The sequence below is a fragment of the Callospermophilus lateralis genome, chromosome 4, assembly GCF_048772815.1.
Source record: "Callospermophilus lateralis isolate mCalLat2 chromosome 4, mCalLat2.hap1, whole genome shotgun sequence".
NCBI lineage: Eukaryota > Metazoa > Chordata > Mammalia > Rodentia > Sciuridae > Callospermophilus > Callospermophilus lateralis.
This window is the reverse complement of record NC_135308.1, coordinates 6,369,831-6,391,627: the sequence shown is the minus strand read 5'-3', so window position 1 is coordinate 6,391,627 and position 21,797 is coordinate 6,369,831. Positions and strand designations below refer to the sequence as shown.

Here is a 21,797-nt window from a genome sequence, read left to right as displayed (position 1 = left end):
ATGGCCTACATTAAATGTAGTTGATTCTGGGAGCAGAAGCAATATCTACCTAGTAGGTTTTAAATTTTGTGCCTTATAAATAGCTATAAAAGTATATTACTCCCATTTGAGAAAGGAAAATAAATAAATAAATAAGTTTGTTAAGTATGAAAGGGCTTGGACTCCTTTCATAGTTCTGTGTAGTTAAGGGTGTAGGTGGATTTAGAAAATGGCCTGGTACAAATGATATGTTATCTTAAAACAGATACCTTTGGCTTCTTGTTCTAATACATTAATAGCCTTCCCTTTTCTGCAGCCACGCAGTGTGCATCTTTTATCTGGTTCTCCGAGCTCTGGACACCCTGGAAGATGACATGACCATCAGTGTGGAAAAAAAGGTCCCACTGCTGCACAACTTTCACACTTTCCTTTACGATCCAGACTGGCGATTCATGGAGAGCAAGGAGAAGGACCGACAAGTGCTGGAGGACTTCCCCACGGTAGCAGAATTACAAGTCTCTTCTGTGTACACGTCATTACCCTGGCAATGTAGTGTCAGCTGTCCCATGTAGCTGTAGAGGAAGGTAAAGTAAGCAGTCTAAGGGCAGCAGGATGTGATGGAGGAGAACCCTGGAGCCAAGTTGTCTGGATTGGAATTCCAGCTCATTCACTGGCGCATAACTTCTCTGTGCCTCAGTTTCTTCATCTATAAATAGGGGACCATAATATTATCTACCTCATGGTGTTGAGCTTTAGAAGAGTTGGAGTAGGTAAAGCTCTTGAATAGCATTGGCTACTATCTTTATTACACGTATGTTGTTTTGAAGTCAATGTTTATTCTCATGGAAAACTGGATTCAGTTTTTGTGTTGAAAAAGGTAGATTGTTAGGCAGGCTTTCACAGTCTCACTTACTGTTATAATGTCACCTGACTTCCGTGAGCTTGGTTGCTTGGGGTTGGTGCTCAGCGCTGGTAGCACCTGTGAGGTAGGAAGTGAGCTCTTTTAGCAGCTGGGATGAGGGTTGAGCAGCAGGGTGATCCTCTGCCACTTAAAGTTTTATGATCCTGGGCAAATTCCTTAATTGCTTTCGCCTCAGTGTCCTCATTTTTGAGGATAGAGCTGTGAGGGTTGAGGAATTTCATACATACAAAGAATTTAGTGCCTGGGACATATTTACTTTTTGGTTTGTTCTCCTGGAACATAATTAAAGCCTTGATCTTTGAGGATTCCTCAGGTTTATTTTATACAGGTGACTAGGTCCTACTCTTTTAGTGTTTGCACATGTCATCACGTAAATATAATAAGTGACTCTTTCATTCCTGTGAGCAAAGGTTTGACTTAACAAAGTCACATGTTTCCTAATTGCTCACAGCAGCCCCCAAAGTTGCCAGAGTTTTAATGAAAGGCAGACCTTGTGTTGCTTTTGCTAAGGAAATAAATCTACATATCTGAGTGGGAAAGGGAGTAGGCAGAACAGGAGAGTCTATCCCTTAGTTTGAGAAAGACCCTTTGGGCAGGGGTTACTTCAGATTGCTAAGTTCATATCTTCAGTGCCAGAGCCCAAAATATAACATAGTATAATGTAGAGAAAGGAAGAAAGAAAAGAGTCTACGGAGAAGGATGGGGTGAGGGAAAGTATTGGTGCTTGGTGCTCAGAGGATGGGTTCCCTCTGACTGGCCTTGGAAATTATAGCGATTCACTGAAGACCTTTGAATTCTGCTAAGGCAGATATGCTGTAAGCAGTGGTTGCACCCCATTTATAATCAGAGTGTTCACCCTTTAAAAAATAATATTGCTAGAGCTGGCCTCCAAAAAAAAAAAAAAAAAACAACCTCCCAAACTACTTTTGAGTAGAGTAGATTTATAGTAATTGATTTCTGATCATGAGGTAAAAGTCTTAGGTATTGTAAAAATAGAAGGCACAAAAATGTGAATGTGAAAATCATTTGCGGGAGATACCTAGTATATTTTCAGATACTGTTTCGATGTTTGTAAATGTAAGTATCTTCTTTTGCCTGCAGCATTCCATGGAAAAATAACACTCTGTTTTTGAAAGTTTCATATTTGAACATGAAGTAGCTGAGCCTAGTGGCACAGGACAGCAATTCCAGTGACTTGGGAGGCTGGGGCATGATGATCAGAGGATTGCAAGACAGAGGCCAGCCTGACAACTTAAAGAGAGATGCTGTCTCAAAATAAAAAGGGCTGGGGGTATAGCTCAGTGGTAAATGCCTTGGGGTTTAATCCCTAGTATCAAAATATGTACACACATCATTCAAACCTGAGTACTCCAGGTTGTTATGAAGATGTATTTGTTAAGACAGTGCAGGTAGAACATGTTTTAATGAACAAGTTATTAGCTCAAGAGGTAATTTTTGTTTTATTTTTTTGCCACCCGTGATGTGTGGGCCTCTATTTGTACTCTTCTCCCAGGCTCCGCAGGTTCTAGGAATAATCCTAAATTGAGCATTCTGACCAAGGGAACTCTGCTTGATGCACAGTTTGTGTCTGGAGTTTGGACTTGCTGCTTTTTGCCTTAGTGAACGTTAGCTGGTATCATTTCAAGCTGGGCTTTCTAAAACTCTTTATATATTATGGATTCAGGTTTACCTTTCTCACATGGAAAAGTAGCAAGCTCAAAGTCGTAGAGCTCTACTTTAAATGTAGCTCAAGGAATAGCACTGGGTGGTTTTTAAATTATAATAGCAATACTATCATACATTTATTGTGTAACTTACTAGAAATCTGTACCTAAAAATATTTCATTGTTAATTTACTGTTTGTTATTTTATCTATAATAATTTTGATAGGCAGGCTCCCTAGTATGTGATGTACCATTAACATCCACAGTTGCATAGTTGAGGAAGCAGAAGCATAAAGAAATTAAGCATTGGGTTGGGTGGTGGCTCAGTGGTAGAGTGATGGCCTAGCATGTGCGAGGCGCTGGGTTCGATCCTTAGCACCACATAAAAACAAATAAAATAAAGGCATGTGTCCAACAACAACTAAAAATATATAAAAAAGAAAAAAAGAACAAAGAACTTAAGCATCTGCCTAAGATCACTTGTGAAGTTAAGATGCAGAATTGGAATTTGAATCCAGAAGGTTGACCCCAGAGCCCTTGTGTTTACATGGCACATTTTACTGCCTCTTTTAAAAGTTCGCTGAAACAAAAAACAAAAAACACTTTTTTAAAAATATAGGTGAAGGTAGACGTGCCCAGTGTTTCAATCACAAAGCTCCTAAGGCTTATAATTAGGGAAATTTGTGTTTAGGAGTTAATGGAAGCTCCATGCTCCCCTTGTCCACACCTTGGGATTTGTCCTTTGTCCACTATCCAAGGACTCACTGCTGACTCCTGCGTTTCTGTCCTTGGAACAGCTGGAAGTGACCCAAGACCTGGGTATTGCTGTAATTGTTGGACAGAGCTCCCTGGAGGGTGCATGGGGCTCCCAGCCTCTTCCCAGGGCAGCAGGGTGGCTGGGTGTTGGGGGCGGGGGTGGGGTGGCTGAGTTGCTTGCAGGCTGTGCTTCTTCCTTCAGGCTGCAAGGAAATCAGAGCTCTTCCTGGTCCCTTTTTCCTGGATTTTTTTTTTTTCTTCATTTTTTGAGTTACATAATATGTAATAAATACAAAAATGTTGCTGAAGGGAATAGGTCAGACTTAGAAGTGGAAGTGTTTACAGTGTTTGTGTTTTGGAATCTAAGCTCCTGCCCTCCTTGGCCTGTCCTCTTATAAATAGAAATGCCCTGGCCAGGAGCTACCAGAGTCAGGGATTCACATAACCCTGGGTAGAGTTGCTAGTTTGTTTCCCTTCACCCTAGGAATTACCTTTTGACTTTGACTTGGAGCAGCTGTTCTGAAAAGAAGGGATTTTTCCTTGTGGCAGTGTTGGGAGGTGAGGGGGTGGGGGGGGTGTACTGGGGATTGAAGTCAGGGGTGCTTTAAGACTGAGCTAAACCCCTAGCTCTTTTTGTTTTTTATTTTGAACAGGGTCTTGCTGAATGCCCAGGTCAGCACAAACCTGCATTAGCCCCTTCCCCTCGGAGGGAAATGAATTACAGTAGGTGGGGTAGAGAGAGAAGATGGGAGGGGAGGGGAGGGGAGGGAGGATAGTAGGGGATAGGAAAGGTAGCAGAATACAACAGTTACTAATAGGGCATTATGTAAAAATGTGGATGTGTAACCGATGTGATTCTGCAATCTGTATTTGGGGTAAAAATGGGAGTTCATAATCCACTTGAATCTAATATATGTAATATGAGATGTCAAGAGCTTTGTAATATTTTGAACAACCAATAAAAAAAAATTTTTAAAAAAACCCCCAAAATAAAAAACAAAACAAAACAAAACAAAAAAAACCTGCATTAGCCTCTGGAGCACCCAGATTGGTTTAGTGGGTCTTTAGGGTTTAACAATTGATATTCCTCAGGGAAATCTGATAGGACCTCAGGCTTCTAAATCGCTGTGTCCCTTAGGCCAGCTGGTGCTTCCTTAAGCCCTTAAGTTTAGGTGCTTCCTGAGGAAGTTTTTCTAACCTTTCTGTAAACACAGGCCAAATAAATCTCATACTTGTGATCTTTAAGAGCATCTATTCATTGTTGGCAGTGTTGTGTCAGCTCAGTTAATGTTTCTTAGCATTTTATTTAAGAAGTTCATGGTACTTTTAGATTGTATTTTGATAACCACTAAATAGTTCTTTGAACTTTAAACTTAAATAAAATATTTGTGTAATAACCAGGTTTAGTGGCAGGTAGTCCCATTGACTCAGGAGGCTGAGGCAGGAGAAGGTCAAGTTTAAGGCCAGCCGGGCAAAGTAGCAAGACCCTGTCTCAAAATAAAAAGTGGAAAGGGCTGGGGATTGGGGATATAACTTGGTAGAGTATCCCTGGGTTCATTCCCTGGTACTGCAAAAAAAAAAAAAAAAAAAAAAAAAAAAGAAAAGAAAAGAAAAGAAAAAAGAATTTGTGCAGAAGAAATAATTTTAAAAGAAAAAACAGGGGCTGGGGTTGTGACTCAATGGTAGAGCACTTGCCCAGCACATGTGAAGCATTGGGTTTGATCCTCAGCACCACATAAAAATAAATAAAATATTTTTTTAAAAGAAAGAAATATCAGTACTACTTTTCTATGTTAGAGTCTGTGCTTGGGAAAAATTACTGGGTGGCAGACCTGCTGTTAATGGAGTTGTTCAAGGAATTCAAAGTGTGGCCTTAGAGTGAGGAAGGCACTGCAACTTCATGGTATAAACTGAGAACTGATGATGGGAAGTGGGTCCTGCTCCTCACTAGAGTCCAGCTTTTTACGAGAGCACAGCTTTCTGTTTGGTACATGAAAGTACAGAATTTTTGTTTTCTATTTTTTACGATTTCCATTTCAGATCTCCTTGGAGTTTAGAAATCTGGCTAAGAAATATCAAACAGTGATTGCTGACATCTGCCAGAGAATGGGAACTGGAATGGCAGAGTTTTTGGATAAGAACGTGACCTCCGAACGGGAGTGGGACAAGGTCAGTGTCTCTGTGAAATAGGGTCTGTGGGTGGTACCTGAAATGGAACTGGCCATCTTTATGGTTAAGCTCAGAATGAGGACAAAGTTGTCCACCAGTTCCAAGTTTTCTGATTTCATCTGTTTAGGTTGAATGACTCCTCGTAAACACTTAAAAGGGGCTTAAAGTTTAATGCTCTGTCTATGAAATTATCCAAGCCCTAGAGAGCTTACTACTAAATGAGGCCAAAGTAGATTTAACTTGTCTTCAAGGGTACATAGAAAAGTACCCTTGAGCTTAGAAAATTGTATCTGATTTGGTGTGAAGATTAGGTAAATGGCCAAATTATGTCATGTAATATAGAAATATGAGTAGTTTTCAAATTTTAAAAATAAAGGTTTTTGTTATTTTTTTTTTTACTGTGTATGTACATTAGTTGGTATCTGAGTTATTTTCAGTCCTATCTTAAGAAATATTTTAAACTCAGTGCCAGCTTGGCCAGTTTGTTTCTGAGACATCCCTGTCATTTATACTGCTATATAATGTGTCCATTTCCTTAGAAACAAAGAACAGCTCATGAGAATGCAGAGCTATTAATTTTGGATTGCATCTAATATGTGTTTCTTCCTTTGTTACCATCTCCTTATGGAAAGAAGGAACTTGGGGCCTGGTGGCATAGCTAAGTGGTAGAGTGCTTTCCTGGCATGTGTGAGGCTCTGGGTTCAATCTCGTTGCTGGAAAAGAAAAAAAGAATTAAGACACTTGGAGATGCTTCCAACTTTCTTTACACCCTCCCTCAGTTTATGTGATGGTTATTGACCTGGTCCATCTTGGGTCACTATGACACAACACCAGAGATTGGGTAATGTATAAAGATATAAAATTTATTTCTCACGGTTCTGGAGGCTGGGAAAGTTCAAGGGACCTGTGTCTGGTGGGGGCTTTTTGCTGTGTCATAATGTGGTGGAAAGCAAGGGACTGAACTTGCACCCTCTAGCTCTTTTATAACTGGTATTGATGCACGTATGAGGGCAGAGCCTTCATGTCCAAACACCTTCCATTAGATACCCCTGCAACCCTGTTGCACCGAAGATTGTTTCCAACACATGCCTTTTGTGGGGACACATTCAATCCATAGCAGTTATAGAAGAACATACCTGGAAACTGAACTTCGAGAAACTCCCCCTCCCCAGGGGTGAGTGCATCTTCCTCAGGGGACAGAAGTAGCTGGAAGGGCGTGAGGATAGATGGTATAGCAAATACAATCACAGTAGCTTTTATCTGGACAGAGCTTGCTGCTACCCAGCAGCTGTGTGCCTTGTAGGCTAGGCTGGCCTGGAGGTGAGGGAGAGCTCATCTGGGCAAGGGGATGTACTTGGCTGCAGGGGCCAAACGGAACATAAAACACGAGATAGGGGTGGAGTGGCTTGTCCAGTTTTCCACAGGAATGGTGCTTGTGAGACCTACCTGTCACCCCTGTGGAAGCAGGGACATTTAAAAAATCTAGATTTTGCATATTTTGTACCTCTACTAGGGCTTTAATTAGGATCTCAAAAGAGACACTGCTACATATTCATTGAGTCAGTGGGTCCAGAGTCTGGCCCATTCATTTTTGCACCTTAAAACTTGATGGAGAGGGCTGAGGATGTGGCTCAGTGGTGGAGTGCTTTCTGAACATGTGTGAAGTCCTGGGTTTGATTCTTGGCACTACAGAAACCAGAAAAACTTGATGGAAATGTCTGTGAAACTGCTGATTTATGCTGAGTTAACAGGCGCATGCTTGGTGCTAGAACTTCAGTTTCTGAATTTAAAAATGAAATTAAAACTCCTTTTGGCCAAGGCCCATCCCTGGTTATCATGTAGTAACTCCTTCTCTGCAGTGCGGATCTACTGTTGCATAGCAGTTCTGATTAGATAAAATTGGATATTTTAAGATTTTTTTCCCTTCAAGTTTGAAGGAAGATGAATTATATAGGCCTCTATTCTAAGAGTGTTCCTAACCAAAGAACTATTATTTTAAAATGTGTTTTCCCCTAGAGAGCACTATAGATACACTAACGTTTTTCAATTTCTTATAAATCTTACCAATTTCAAGTAGCTATTCACAGATGATTTTTTTCTACCTAACTTTAGCCAATCTTTTTTTAAAAAATTTTTAGTTAATTTTTGTATATATGACAGCAGAATGTATTACTATTCATATTGCACATATAGAGCTCAATTTTTCATATCTCTGCTTGTATACAAAGTATATTCACACCAATTCGTGTTTTCATACGTGTACTTTGGATAATGATGTCCATCACATTCCACCATCATTTCTAACCCCTTGTCCCCTCACTTCCCCTCCCACCCCTCTGCACTATGTAGAGTTCGTCTAATCCTCCCATGTTCTCCCTCCCTACCCCACTATGAATCAGTCTCCTTATATCAGAGAAAACATTCAACATTTGTTTTTTGGGATTGGCTAACTTCACTTAGCATTATCTTCTCCAACTCCATCCATTTACCTGCAAATGCCATGACTTTATTCTCTTTTATTGCTGAGTAATATTCCATTGTGTATATATACCACATTTTTTTTTTTTATCCATCTACTACTTCAGCCAATCTTTACTCCTTCTAGGTTCTTCTTGTCTGAAAACACATTTCAAGTGCTTTCTCCTCATTTTGTTGTGTCTTTGATTCGTCTCTGGCCTTTTTCTCTTCCTGTTGACTGCTCAGAGAGTGTACCTTCTTTAACTACTCTTTTAAAATTGCCTAATAGATATTCATTTCACATAAAGGTATTGCATTTAGATGTCTTGGAACAACACCCTTTTCAAGGAAGGATAGTTTTGATAACTTGGTTTCAGGAAGAAAATTCTTTGACAGTTAAGAATTACATGTGCTAAATTTTAGTGATGCTAAAGCCTGACTCTTAAGCCAGGAGACTTGCTTTTGAATCCCTGGCCCTCTGCTGCACAGATGAGTGATCTTATCAATGGACTCTACCTGTCTCAGTTTCTTCATCTGTGAAGCCAAGGTAGCAAGAGTAGGCACCACACGAGGTGTTTATGAAGATTGCTCATGCAGGGTGCTCATGTTAGCAGTGTTAGCACATGGTGGAGGTACTTTGTTCTTAAACATTCATTCCCATTAGCCAGAGATACAGGGTTGGTGTTAAATCTTTAGTGCACAGTTCTTACATGTACATGTGTATATGTTTGTGTTTTTTAATCAAAGTAAGAGCTTGTACAATATTTGGAACAGGCTTTTTTTTTTTTTTTTTTTTTTTGTAGCCAACGATATCCAGCATTTCCGTTTCAGTGAAAATTTCATATTAAAAGATTTTAAAAATCATCTTTTGCAGTACTGTCACTATGTTGCTGGGCTGGTGGGAATTGGCCTTTCCCGTCTGTTCTCGGCCTCAGAGTTTGAAGACCCTGTCGTTGGTGAAGACGTAAACCTTGCAAACTCTATGGGACTATTTCTGCAGAAAACAAACATCATTCGTGATTATCTGGAAGACCAGCGAGAAGGAAGAGAGTTTTGGCCTCAGGAGGTAACAGATTCTGGGTATTTTCGGGAAAAACTACTTTAAACACTCTGAAAACAAATCATGAAGCCCTGTGTTTACAAATGGCAGAAACAAGAGACCTACTGCTTCGGGCATCATTGGAGCTGGTGGGGAAGAGGTCAAGGTTCAGTTTGTTCAGTGAGTGGCAGCAGCCAGGACTAGCCTGTGTCATTGGCTGACTCCTCTCTTTCTCCCAGTGGCAGATGTAGCATAGGTACACTAGCTTAGCCACAGATTTCTTAGGAAGGGCTTGGCTCTTGGGCTTCTTCTAAATCTGTTCCTATAGCCAGAAGACTGAGTCCTCTAATTGACAGACTGAAGAGGTCTTCCCAGTCACATGGTCTTTTACATACTCAGTCTGAGTTCAGGGTGGTTTAAACATAAATTTTTATTAGGTGGAAGACTGAGCATTTACCTGTGAACTATCTGTTTTTATCTCCTTGCCCATTTTTCTGTAAGGTGGCTGGCCTTAACTTTTAGAAGTTCTTTTCATATTAGGTATATAAATGTATCATCTATAGTATAAGCTACCAATATTTTCCTACTTTTTGTTTTTTGTCTTTTGTTTTTGCAATACTGGGGATTGAAACTAGGGGCATTCTATCAGTGAGCTGCATCCTCAGTCCATTTTATATTTTGAGACAGGATCCTGATTAGTTGCTCAGTCTGGCCTTGAACTTGCACTCCCCCTGCCTCAGCCTTCCAAGCAGTTGGGACTACAGCCTGCACCACTGCACTTGACCCTCTCCCTCTTCTTGCCACAGACCTCTTCTGGTGTGTTTAATAAGCTTGTGGCCAGGTCTTTGTGATCTGAATTTGATATGCCCATGCATCCATGTGCTTCTGATTAATTTGGTAAGTCTGCAGATGGCCTTTGTGCCTTTTCAACTCAAAATGGAGTACTTATTACAGTCTACTAACTCAGGTTTAGGCACAGCTTTGGAAATTGCTGTTCCGTACATGATGGAGTAACTTAACAAGGCTGTCTGCTTTCCATTTATTTATTTTTGTACTGGGGATTTAATCCCCGGGGGTGGTTTACCACTGATCTACATCCTCAGCCCTTTTTATTTTTTATTTTGAGACAAAAATCTCAGTAAATTACTGAGGCTCGGCTTGAACTTATGATCTATCAGTCTCCTGAGTCACTGAGATTACAGATGTGTGCCCTGTGCCCAGCTCACAATGTTATATAAATTTTGAATCATAAAGTTGATCATTATATTCAAGTCATTAGTATGATACTGTGATTTATGAGAGATGTACATTTGGACTGAGGCAGGAGGATTTTAAGTTCAGGGCTGGCCTGGGGAACTTGGTGAGACCCTCAGCAACTTAGCAAGATCTTGTCTCAAAATAAAAAATAAGAGGGATAGGGTATGGATCCGTGGTAGAGTATTCCTGGTTCAATCCCTTTTACTGAAAAGAAAGAAAATACACATTTGGTCTGTGTCAGTTTTCTGGCACACTGCTCCTAAAACCTATGGAATCTCCCAAGAGATAAGTTTTCTTAATATGCTAATGAGACTGAATGGAGGGACCATTTGCCAAGGGATACAACATGTGATTAGAAGGTTGTAGGTTGAGTTGATCCCCAGTGGCTAATGATTTAATCCATCATCCTGTATAAGGAGCTTCCCTAAAAACCCACAGGACTGGGATCAGAGAGCTCCTTAGCTATAGGGTGGCACCCTAGAGGTCATGCAAACCCCTTCTCCCACATGTCTTCAAATGCATTTCTGACACCTGGCTGTTCATCTGTGTCCTTCATAATACTAAACCATGAAACATAGTGCTTCCCTGAGCTCTGTGAACCACTCCACTAAACTACACCTAAGGAGGGTATTGTGGGAACCCCATTTCATAACCAGTTGGTCACAAGTCTAAGGGGCAGTCTTTTGAAGTGACCTGTGGGATCTGAAGCCCTCTTTGGGTAGACATCGTTAGAATTAACTCCACTAGAGGATACCCAGTTGGTGTGAAGTTGAGAAGCCTTCTGGAACTGTGTTTCTGGGGAGGCTGGTTCTGAGGGAGGGACACAGGTCACCTGGGATATATTCCTGTGGGGCCTTTAAGTTTACAAGAATGCCAGGGATGCAAACAGCAAAATCCAGAGAGTAGGAAATCTGTCAGGCCACGGGGCAAGAAAAAGAACGAGAGAGACCCTGAAGGTTGAGACTGATGACACCCACCGTAGCCAATGGTGGGTCTTGTTTAGATCCTCATTTGAACAACCAGGGGAGGGGAAGTTAGACAATCGGGGAATTTGAATACTATTGTTTGTTAAATATTAATATTATTATTTAGGTATGATATATTTTAAATATATAATAAAGTTTCCTTTTCTTTTGGGAATTCATAATAAAGTACTTATGAAATGATACATTAGGACTTTACTTTAAAATAATTCAGGAGTTGGGGGTATAGATAGAACAAATTGGTCATATGTCCATTGTTGAGGCTAGATGATGGGTAAAATGAGGTTTCATTAAGCAGTTTTTTTCCATGTTCCACAGAACAGTTTACTACCATCAATCTTCGTTATTTAAGTGCAAATTAAGAATATATAGCGAATTTGACTTTCAGTAGAATCTTCTAGTCCTTTTAGGCCTAGTCATTTATTTTGAGGAAGTTAAAGAATTACCTAGGAATAAAAGTTACTCTCCAAAGAATCCTAGATAGTGTCACTAAAAATCATCAAACCAAAATAAATTAATTAATTTAAAATTCATCAAACCAATCTCACTGGAATTTATATTTTTTGACTTTCAAAAAATATTTTTATTTTTTTTTCAAAAAATATTTTTATTTTTCTTGCCCGTGGCCTGACAGATTTCCTACACTCTGGATTTTGCTGTTTGCATCCCTGGCATTCTTGTAAACTTAAAACTTTTATATTTTTTTACTTTTCATTTGTGAAATGCAGAGAGGTAATGTTCCTGGAGTGCAGACCCTTCCATTTGTCCCATTTGTGCTTGTTCAATAGCATTCTTACAAGATCAGGAATGGGGTGTTAATCTTTCATTATTTTGAGGCCTGGTTGTCCTGAACAAAAACATTTAGTTTGTAGTGCCGCCATAGCTGATTGTGTACATAGCTGGGTTTGTTCGGGACTCAGCTGACATCTTCCAGCTGCAGGAGGCTCTTTAAGTGAGTCTAAGGCATTGCTTAATGCCTGGGTGTCTCTAAGGGACACCTTCCCAGTGTGCACTGTGATTGGCCTTGACTCTATCAGATGTCTTAGAGCAGGCTCCATCTCTATGAGAAATGAGTCAGTAGTGAAGAGACCTGATCACAGTGCTGATTCACAAAGCCACTTTTTTTTGATCTCTTAATGTCATCTTGACTTGTTCTTTAATCTCCATATCTGGTAGGTTTGGAGCAGGTATGTTAAGAAGCTGGGGGATTTTGCTAAGCCAGAAAACATTGACTTGGCGGTGCAGTGCCTGAATGAACTGATAACTAATGCCCTGCACCACATCCCTGATGTCATCACCTACCTGTCAAGACTCCGGAACCAGAGTGTGTTTAACTTCTGTGCTATTCCACAGGTATGGATTGGGGCTCCTCTTGGTGTGTGTAGAAGTGGGGGCTGAAGGGAGTGGAGCACTGGTAAGGGGGGTGGAGTGCAACCGACTCTTCTTTACTGGGGACAGTATTCCTTAGGGGGTGACTCCAATGTGTCTCCTCTTGGCTGGAGAACAGGCAGTGACTCGCAGTGACTCACAGTACCCCTTTGCCTCCCGGCACTACATTCAGCTCAGCCTCAAGGTTAAGTCTGCTCTTTTCCAGAACCAACCTTCTAGATTCACTTTTTGCCCCTTAACTATTCTAAACTAGCTAGATTCTTATGGCCAACAGTTTAATCAAGGGCTTTAGTGTAGATTTATTGGGAGTTCAGGGTAAAGCTTAGGTGAAGCTGTTATTATTTTAAAAAATCTTTATTAAACACCTAATATTTCTTCTTTTTCTAGACTTAGGATAACAAACCCTGATCTGTCAATCTCACCCCTTGATGTTCTAGGAGCTTGCTCCTGATAATTGCCTTCACCAGTTATTTCAGTTATTGACTCAAGTTTAACTGAAGAAAGTGAAAAGATTTAACTAGTTAGAAACTTGGTTTGATTTTGTTCTACTCTGACTACTTTCAAATGGTAGTTGGAACTAAAATCTGCATGCCTATCTAAGGTTCCCATTATCCTAAAATAATTTGCTGTTCAGAATAGGAAATCGTACCGTCCTGTTGTTTTTCTTCCTATTCATTATTTTGTGTGGTGTAGAGCATTGAACCCAGGGTGCTCTGTCACTGAGCCCACATCCTCAACCCTTTCTGTTTTTTATTTTGAGACAGTGTCTTGCCAATTGCCTAGCTCTCCTTAAACTGTGGTCTTCCTTCCTCAACCTCCTAAGTAACTAGGACTATGAAGATTCGGAAGGGGCAGGTACCCACCATACCCTGGCACCTCATAGTAATTTTTAATATATAATAATTATGCTCATTGTAGTAAAAAATGTAAAATTCTTTCCAGATATTATTTTGACCGTATTTCAGATCTAGTGACCCATTGCTCTAGCATGGGGAATGACAGATTAACATTTTTTCTAAATAAAATGATAACTTTTGGTGCTGAATTACAGAATAATCTGAAACTGCAGAAGTGCTTGATCTTGTGTGTTGTTGAGAAAGGGGGGGTGGGAAGGCAGAAATCTGGGGCGTTCTCTTGGTCAGTTGCTCACAGCTCTTACTTGGCCTTCTCACCTTGTCCTGTTGAGGATTGCTCGCCCGGCTGTTACGACGTTTTCTCCATCTCCTGCTGTTTCTAGGTGATGGCCATTGCTACCTTGGCGGCCTGCTACAATAATCAGCAGGTGTTCAAAGGGGTGGTGAAGATTCGGAAGGGGCAAGCAGTGACCCTGATGATGGATGCCACCAACATGCCAGCTGTCAAGGCCATAATATACCAGTATATGGAAGAGGTGGGTTTTGTTTAGCTCCCTGGATAATTTGTAGCTACTTTATGATTTAGATAATGTCACTGTTCACACATACCATGTTTGGAAATTAGATGATCCTAACACCTCACTCTACTATGGCATGAAGAGACAGGAGTTGGTATCTTTTATGTACAGGAGCTGAGCTGCTGGTTCAGGGCAGCATAGGACCCGGGTAAGAAGAGGTCCATGAAGCAAGACATAGGATGGAGCTTCTGGGTTGAATTTTTTTTTTTTTTTTTTTTTTTTAAAGTAGTGCTAGGGATAGAACCCAGGAACCCAGGGAATTGTGCATACTGGGTAATGCTCTGCCACCGAGCTACGTCCCCAGACCCAAGAGCTGGGAGATGAAGTTTAGACCAATCAGACTTCCTGTTTCAAGGGAAAGTAACGTGAAGGTGATGCTTGTGTAAGCTAATAGAGCACGTGGCTGAGTGGATCCCGTGCTCTATTCCAGGTGGTTCTGTCACATCACAGGGCTCAACTGGAAACCATGGAAGAGAATTCAGCCAAAACAGAACCATCAAGTTGCAGTCTTTTCTGAGTTTCTTTTGCAAGTCTTGTTTTCAAATGCCACAACCAACCTATTAGATAAAGCATACCCGTTCAAGCCAAATCTTCGACTGTGGAGGGTTTGACCAGCTTCACAACGGTTTTCTAGGAGGCTGGATCTGGGGCGCTCTCTTGGTCAGTTGCTCATAGCTAGACTGTAGGTCTGAGAGTACTATTTCCCAGGTGGCAATGATCTGCCCGCCTTTCACCAGGGATGATGGGAAACTTCTGGGGATGGTTTTTATTGTCGTGCCTGGTCTGTGTGTGTGTGTGTTGGGGGAGGTGCTACTGGAATGGGGTGGAAGCCGTGGTCCCTGGATATGATCTTACTGAGATGCAAGTGAAGGCCCTGCTCCTTCCTCCCCTGCTGCGCTGGCCCCCAGGGCTGCTCTCAGCTGTCACCGCCGCCCTACAGGTGCTGGGCAGCTCTGCTCTTTGCTCTGATTTCTTTTACAGATTTCTTTTACATGTTGCATGTGCTTGTTGTATTTCCTCCTCCTCGTGTTTCCCACCTGACCCCAGCATTTTTCAGGGAGTTCCTCTGTAGGAGTGCTAAGACAAGACCAAATATATTTTTTAAAAAAATCTTAAAAATTCCCGTAGTAACTAAAAATTGCTACCAATCACTCTCTGGTTCACCATATTATCTCTCATTTATTTTGAGCTTCCTAATAAGTGGGTGCTTATTGATATCAAGGAAATGGAGCTAGAGCCATAATTTGGATCCAGGTCTGATTGGAGATTGGGTGCGCTGGACTACAGTTCCCAGGGGTTCATTTACCCTTTCTCAACAGAATTGTGCCATTTTAAGCACTATTTCTTCATTTTATAAAAATTAGAAGCATGTTAAGTAGTATGCAGTTCAGAGATTGTTTTTGTATACTGATCACTAATTTTAGAAAACAATTTTTAAAAATTTTATGGGGAGCTAGTATGTACCAAGTCTTGGTTTTGATCCCCAGCATCTTTTTTAAAAAAAACGCAGCTGCACTCCTGTGTTAAAGTTCGTATTTCACTTGGGTTGCCCTTTACTGTTAGCAATGCTGTTTGTGACTGATGGCTTGGAGGCCAAGGTGGACAGATTGTGATTGGCTGACCTCCTGATTTGTAAGTTCGGTCTCACTGGAATTCAGCCCGACTCTTGTTTATCACTGGAGCTGCTTTTGCAATTTAAGGGCACAGTTGGATAGCTGTAACAGGGTGGCCCACAAAGCTAAAAAATAGATTCTGGCCCTGTAGGAGAAAGTTGACTGAACTCTGATCTAGGGCATTAGTTGTTCTGTTTTGAAATTGCCCTCGTGAAACTCAGGGTAATTTGAAGGAAATGCTAATACTTAAGTTGATTTGATAGAGAAATATCTGTGAAGATGTGTGAGTCTGAAGCGTAGAATCTGATAATGGTTTTAGTGTCAGCATTTGGGACATTTTGCAAATGACGTTTGACATGAAGACTTGTGTGAAGTCCACCTTTGCTGGTGTCCAGATGTTCACTGATCCTGTTTCTCTTCACTGAGTCTGCCCCTCTGCAGTATGAAAGGACACGCTTCTGCTCTGTGGACGCCGTGCTTGGCCATAGCGGGTGTGCACCTGGAAGAGGCTCCTCAGAGCTTCTCCTTGCACACCTCTGACACTTGCCTGAGGGGGTGGAGTGAGGTCCCAGGGGCTCCTGAGCAGGTGGATGGACACTGCTTCCAGGCCCTCGTCCGCCCTTGCTTCAAGCCGGTCTGCACACTGTCTGCCCAGGAGGCGGGGAGAAGATCGACCTGCTGTTTTGGGAGAGCAGTAAATGTCCTGGCAAGCAGCCATAAGTGCTCATTCCCCTCTTGGCCAAGTGAATTTCTTGGCCAGGGAGCCTTAGTCTTCTCATGGAAGCTTGCTGCCCCTGTGCCCTGTGGGTACACGAGGGCATCACAGGCTCTAGAGCCTCGTTGACTAGAGACTGGTGCTTGGCACAGTGGCACTTGACATGATGATGGTTTCTCTCCTGGAAACCCTTTTGCTCTCCTGCTCACTGTCTCCTCTTCAGCTTTTGCCTCTGCCTGCTCCCAGCCTCTCTGGCTCCTCTTCCATCTGTGGTGCTGCCTGAGTTCCAGCCTGATCTCCCTCTTTCCTTACTGACAGATGCTCTCTGGCTGCTGTGGCAGCTCCCCGCACTGAGTGCAGCTCACTCCTGCCAAGAAACCACCATCAGATTCTGCTGCCTGAGACTCACGAATCTTCAAAAATCTGTCACATCAACTGAAGTGTTAGCATTTCCTTCAGAATGCCTTGAGTCCCTAGGACAACTTCAAACAAAATAACTGATGTCCTAGATCAGAGGTCAGCCAGCTTTCCCTTAAAGGGCCCCAAAATATAGCTTTCTGAGCCATTTTTATCTTTTTTTGTCAGTTACTCAGTTCAGACCTGGGGTAGGAGCTTTAACGTTTTTGGTTGTTTTGGTGAATGACATTGGAATACACCCAATTTTAGAACCCTGGGGGCATCCTAGAGTTCTTTTCTCCCTAGTCCTATATGTAAGCAGTCCCTAGGTCTAGCCTTATCTGTCTTTATGCTTTCATATCAGTCAGAAGGTTGTGTGCTTTACCCTCGGACCTAGCAATTGTAGGCCTTTATTCTACAGAAACCTGCAGACAGTGTTGAAGAATGTCTGTGTGCAGCCTTTGTCTTGAGTCAGTTCTAATTGGCAGCTGTGTTAGCTCTCCCTCACTGTAATAAAATACCTGAGTTAATTATTTAATTAAATCATAAAGGTTCACTCTGGCTCTGTTTTGGAGATTCCAGTCCATGTTTGGCCTCATTATCTCAGGCCTGTGGCAAGGCCACACATCATGGCAGGAGTATGGTGGGATAAAGCACCTCTTTTATATCCAGAGCCAGGGAACAAAAGAAGACTAGATTAGGTCCCACAGTCCACTTAGGGGGCACACCCTCAGTGACCTAAGAACCTCACTAGGCCCCAGCTCCAATAGGTCCAAGCCTTTATTTAACACACAGGCCTTTGGGGACTTTAGATATTCAAAGTAGGCAGTAGAGAATTTATTATATGCGACACATTCATGTTGAGAAGCTTGTGACTAAAAAAAAAAAGACATTTTGTAAAACGGAGTGAAAAAAATCAAATTATAGAAAAGTGTTGACCCTAGTTTTTAAATTACATATGTAATTTCATGTGTATGATGTGCATTCACATTTATACATAACTCTAGATGATGTATTTTTATACGTGATGACTTATGGGTTTATCAGTAGCTTGTAGGGCATAATATATATGTCAGCGTGTGGATGAGGAAGACTAGGGGCTTTGACTTTTTTTTGGTACTGGGAATTGAACCCAGGGGTGCTTAACACGTGAACTACATCCCCAGCCCTTTTTAATGTTTTATCCAGAGACAGGGTCTCACTGAGTTGCAAGTGCCTCGCTAAGTTGCTGAGGCTGGCTTTGAACTCATGATCCTCCTAACTCAGCCTCCTGAGTTGCTAGGTTTACAGGTGTGTGCCACCACAGCTGGCTCCCAACTTTTTCTTTTGTACTGCTATCACAAGCAGAATTTCATTGTCTCAATTTTATTTTATAGAAATTAATGTTATTGTCTTCCCTCATCTCTGATTTTCTCTCTAGTTATCTTTCATATCACAATACCTGACATTAGCTATCATTAGCTTGTTGCTGCAGGCATATTCTTTTATTTCCTCATTGTATTAAATTCCCACTGTGTTTTTGGGGGATAAGGGTGACAAGAATAGAAGATATCTTTGTAAAAAATACTCATCATATAAAGAAAATTTGGGGTAATGATTTTATTTAAAACGCACCTGTTGTGTCTTCTCCGCTATGTGCAGACCTGGGTCAGAACATTATTACTTCCACTCATAACCTTCTACCTGGCTTCTCAGTTCCATTCAGTATTTGCTGAGGTCCTACTGTGTGGCAGGCACAGTGCAGAGCTAGAGATCAGCAGGTGAATGAGAGAAGCAGTCTAGTAAGGGGGTCCTGTACCAGTGTATTGTTGCCATGAAAGTGATAAGGTCAGAGTATGTCTAGGAGAGTGACTCTTGGCCCAGCCTGCAGGTGCTGGGAGCCATAGTATGGGAGCCAGAATGTGGAGGTGCATCTGAAAGAGGGTGTGGGAGGGGAGAAGGCAGCAGGAGTGTACAGTAGAGCTGGGCGCTATGGCACATGCCTGTAATCCCAGCAGCTCGGGAGGCTGAGATAGGAGGATCATGAGTTCAAAGCAGCCTCAGCAAAAAAAAAAAAAAAAAAAAAAAAAGTGTGCCTTGCATGCATGAAGCAGAGGAACACAGTGGCCTCCGCTTGTAAGGTGTGTGCCCTGGCCGTGGTGCCTCATGTTCACTGAAGGAGCTCAGATTCTTCCAGAGGTGAGGGTATGGAAAGGTTTCAGTCTCTTTGTGAACAGACGAGCAGACTGGGCTCAAGCAGAGAGGCAGGAACTCAGAATGGGACAGCTGAGGTGACTGACCAAGGCCTGGCCTTGAGCAGTAATGGAGGGCAGTGTGTGCGGGGGTGGACACTGCAGTGCTTCAGAGGTTTGTGGAGCAGAAAGGAGGACTCGGGTGGCTTGGGACTCCCCGCTTCATGGCCATTCCACACGCTGTGTCTTTTGCCTAACTGCTCTGCCTGCTTTTCCAGAATCACTTCCCTTTTTACACACTACTCGGGTCAGCCTAGTTGACTGTCATTGTGCCTGGCCTGTGGGGTGCTGGAGTCTGGGATCCGCATGGTGCCACCCCTCGGGTTCTCAGTAGCTGCTTCCTGTGGACCGGGTGGCTGTGTTGCCCCTTAGTTGGTGTGAAGGTTGACGCCCCTGCCTGGTGGGCAGTGAGGGGGCAGGTTACTTCCACATCCTCTGGGCCTGTTTCCGGGTCGCTGAGCGGGCGGCATGTGCCTGCCTGTTGAGGACTGCTGTAAGAGGGGACCACAGGAAATGCTAAAGCACTGGACGCCTTCCGTGGCACTCACAGCTTTTCCTCTTCAACAGATTTATCACAGAATCCCCAGCTCGGACCCGTCTTCCAGTAAAACCAGGCACATCATCTCCACCATCAGGACGCAGAATCTTCCCAACTGCCAGCTGATCTCCCGAAGCCACTACTCCCCGCTGTACCTGTCCTTTGTCATGCTCTTGGCTGCCCTGAGCTGGCAGTACCTGAGCACCCTGACCCAGGTCACAGAAGACTATGTTCAGACGGGAGAGCACTGACTGGGAGCTGTTGGGAGCCGCCATTCGCGTGCGACGGAGTCACCGTTCTCAGGGGTGGATGTTGGCTTCCCTTTATGTTTTTTATTCCTACTTTAATCCCTCAAAGAACTACTTGGACCTTCACAGACTGAAATACAGAGTTTAAAAGAATATGAAAATACAAGGAAAGTGGGCCTTGCCCTCAGCAGGCTGTGCTTGCAAGTCCCGGTCACCCTGCTGCACCGTGGGACGGCAGGGATCTCCCTCAGCGAGGCCTGGCTGCAAGAATGATTAAATGTATTTAATTTGAAGCAACCTTTGAATACTGTCAGTAGAAAATGAAGTGACTTTTCCTTCTGTCTGGTGCCTGGTTTTCCCCTCATTCTATTTCCTCTAGTTGGGCTGAACGTGGTAGATGTGAATGCAGAGTTCTAGTTCTAAGAGTGCAGACTTGCCTCTACACAAGGATGCGGGAAATAAAGTTTTGGCATTATTTTCTCATTTGAAAGGGCCCTTATTACTGGATATTTACAGTAATAAGTGCAATTGCTCTCTGTCTAGTGCATTTCACCTGAGTCCACTTGACCATGGGACAGATGGACTTAGTGATCAGAAGATGAGGGCATCTGTGGCCACTGTGAAGCCAGTTAGCAAGTACCAGGAGGGACAAGCTGGCTGCCCTGGGTAGCAGTGGCCGAGCAGGCGGGCAGGCGACAGGGTAGCTGCTCCCTGGCTGCCTCCCTGTGAGGCTAGTCATCTCAGCTGCATTCAGACACATTAAGACTTTTCCTCCTAGCCTATACACCAATGTCTCAAGAAAGGGAGAGCTATTTTCAGATGAAGGTCAAGTGGCACCCAGCCTCGTTCCCCCTCAGAGGGTTCACCCTCCTTAACCCCAGCGCAGCCGGGGCTGGTGTAAACTCCCTCCTGCCGTGGCTCACTGCATCTCTGCCTGGGCAAGGAAGCCATGGTTCCTTGCCAAGGGTCTGTCCAGAAAAGCCCTTGAGAGAGTCACCTGGCCAGCACTGCTATGAGGCATAGCTCTCTCTTGTCACATTATCAAAATGCCTGAGGCTGGGTACCACATGTGGGAAAAGGAGTTCAGGACTGGAGATGTGACCCATGGTGGGGTACTCGCCCAGCACGGGTCTGAGCCAACAACACAAGAGGAGGAGGGGAAAGGCCTCTATAAATGCTCACAGTTCGGGAGACTGGAAGTGAAGGTTGGGTGGCCCTGCCTGTCCAGCCTGGGGTCCGGGCCCCCTGGAGGACGGCATCACAGTGGTGGGAGACTGGGAGCGAGAGGGAGTCAGGGCCCAGCGGGCTTTTATAACAGACTCACTCTAGAAGATCAGCATTCACCCCTTCTGAAGGTGAGTCCCCACCACCTCCACGTCACTACCCTGGGGACCAAGCCTCCTGCACACATCCTCTGGAGGACACTGGGGCACTGCAGTGTGCACAGCCTCTTGTCCCAGTCTACTGCGTGTAAAGTGACTTAAGGACTGAATTTGGTTTTTTCCTAAGCAATGTTGGGTTAGCGCTGTTATAGAAACGGGTTTTCTGTGACCACTAGAGTCACCTGGCTTAAGTTTGGGTCCATGAAGATTTATAGTTAATTGGTTCATTTAGGCTCAGCCCTGGACAAACTTGTCATCAGTGCTGAAGCCAGTTAAGGTGACTTGCTGTATGGAATAGAATGGGCTGTGAGCCAGGCGCAAAGTACTTTGCCAAGACTGGACTTGGGATTTTAAGATAAGTTGTTGCATTCCCCTGCCCCAGTACTGGGGACTAAACCCAAGGGCACTCTATCACTAAGCTACATCCCCAGCCCTTTTTAAGACGAGGTCTCCCCAAGTTGCCTAGTCTGGCCTTGAATTTATGATCCTCCTGACAGCCTCTGGAGCCACTGGAATTACAGGCATGTGCCATATGTCCTGCTCGATTTTATTTTTTTAGTATAACTGTACGTAAGTATCCATCTAAAATTCAAACAATTGGGCATCCTGCTCCCCACTTTCAGTATC

General features: G+C 43.1%; 1 protein-coding gene across 2 annotated transcripts in view; it reads left to right on the top strand.

Moving 5' to 3' along the window:
- Fdft1 (farnesyl-diphosphate farnesyltransferase 1) overlaps positions 1 to 20,271 on the top strand; it is a 31,100-nt gene extending 10,829 nt beyond the window's left edge. For both annotated transcript variants that reach the window (XM_076853504.2, XM_076853503.2), the window contains 6 exons: positions 296 to 479; positions 5,362 to 5,490; positions 8,822 to 9,013; positions 12,403 to 12,579; positions 13,853 to 14,005; positions 19,570 to 20,271. In XM_076853504.2, coding sequence (XP_076709619.2) covers positions 296 to 479; positions 5,362 to 5,490; positions 8,822 to 9,013; positions 12,403 to 12,579; positions 13,853 to 14,005; positions 19,570 to 19,791 — 1,057 coding nt within the window. In that variant the 3' untranslated portion in view covers positions 19,792 to 20,271. The remainder of the gene's footprint in view (positions 1 to 295; positions 480 to 5,361; positions 5,491 to 8,821; positions 9,014 to 12,402; positions 12,580 to 13,852; positions 14,006 to 19,569) is intronic.
- Positions 20,272 to 21,797: the final 1,526 nt, after the last annotated feature.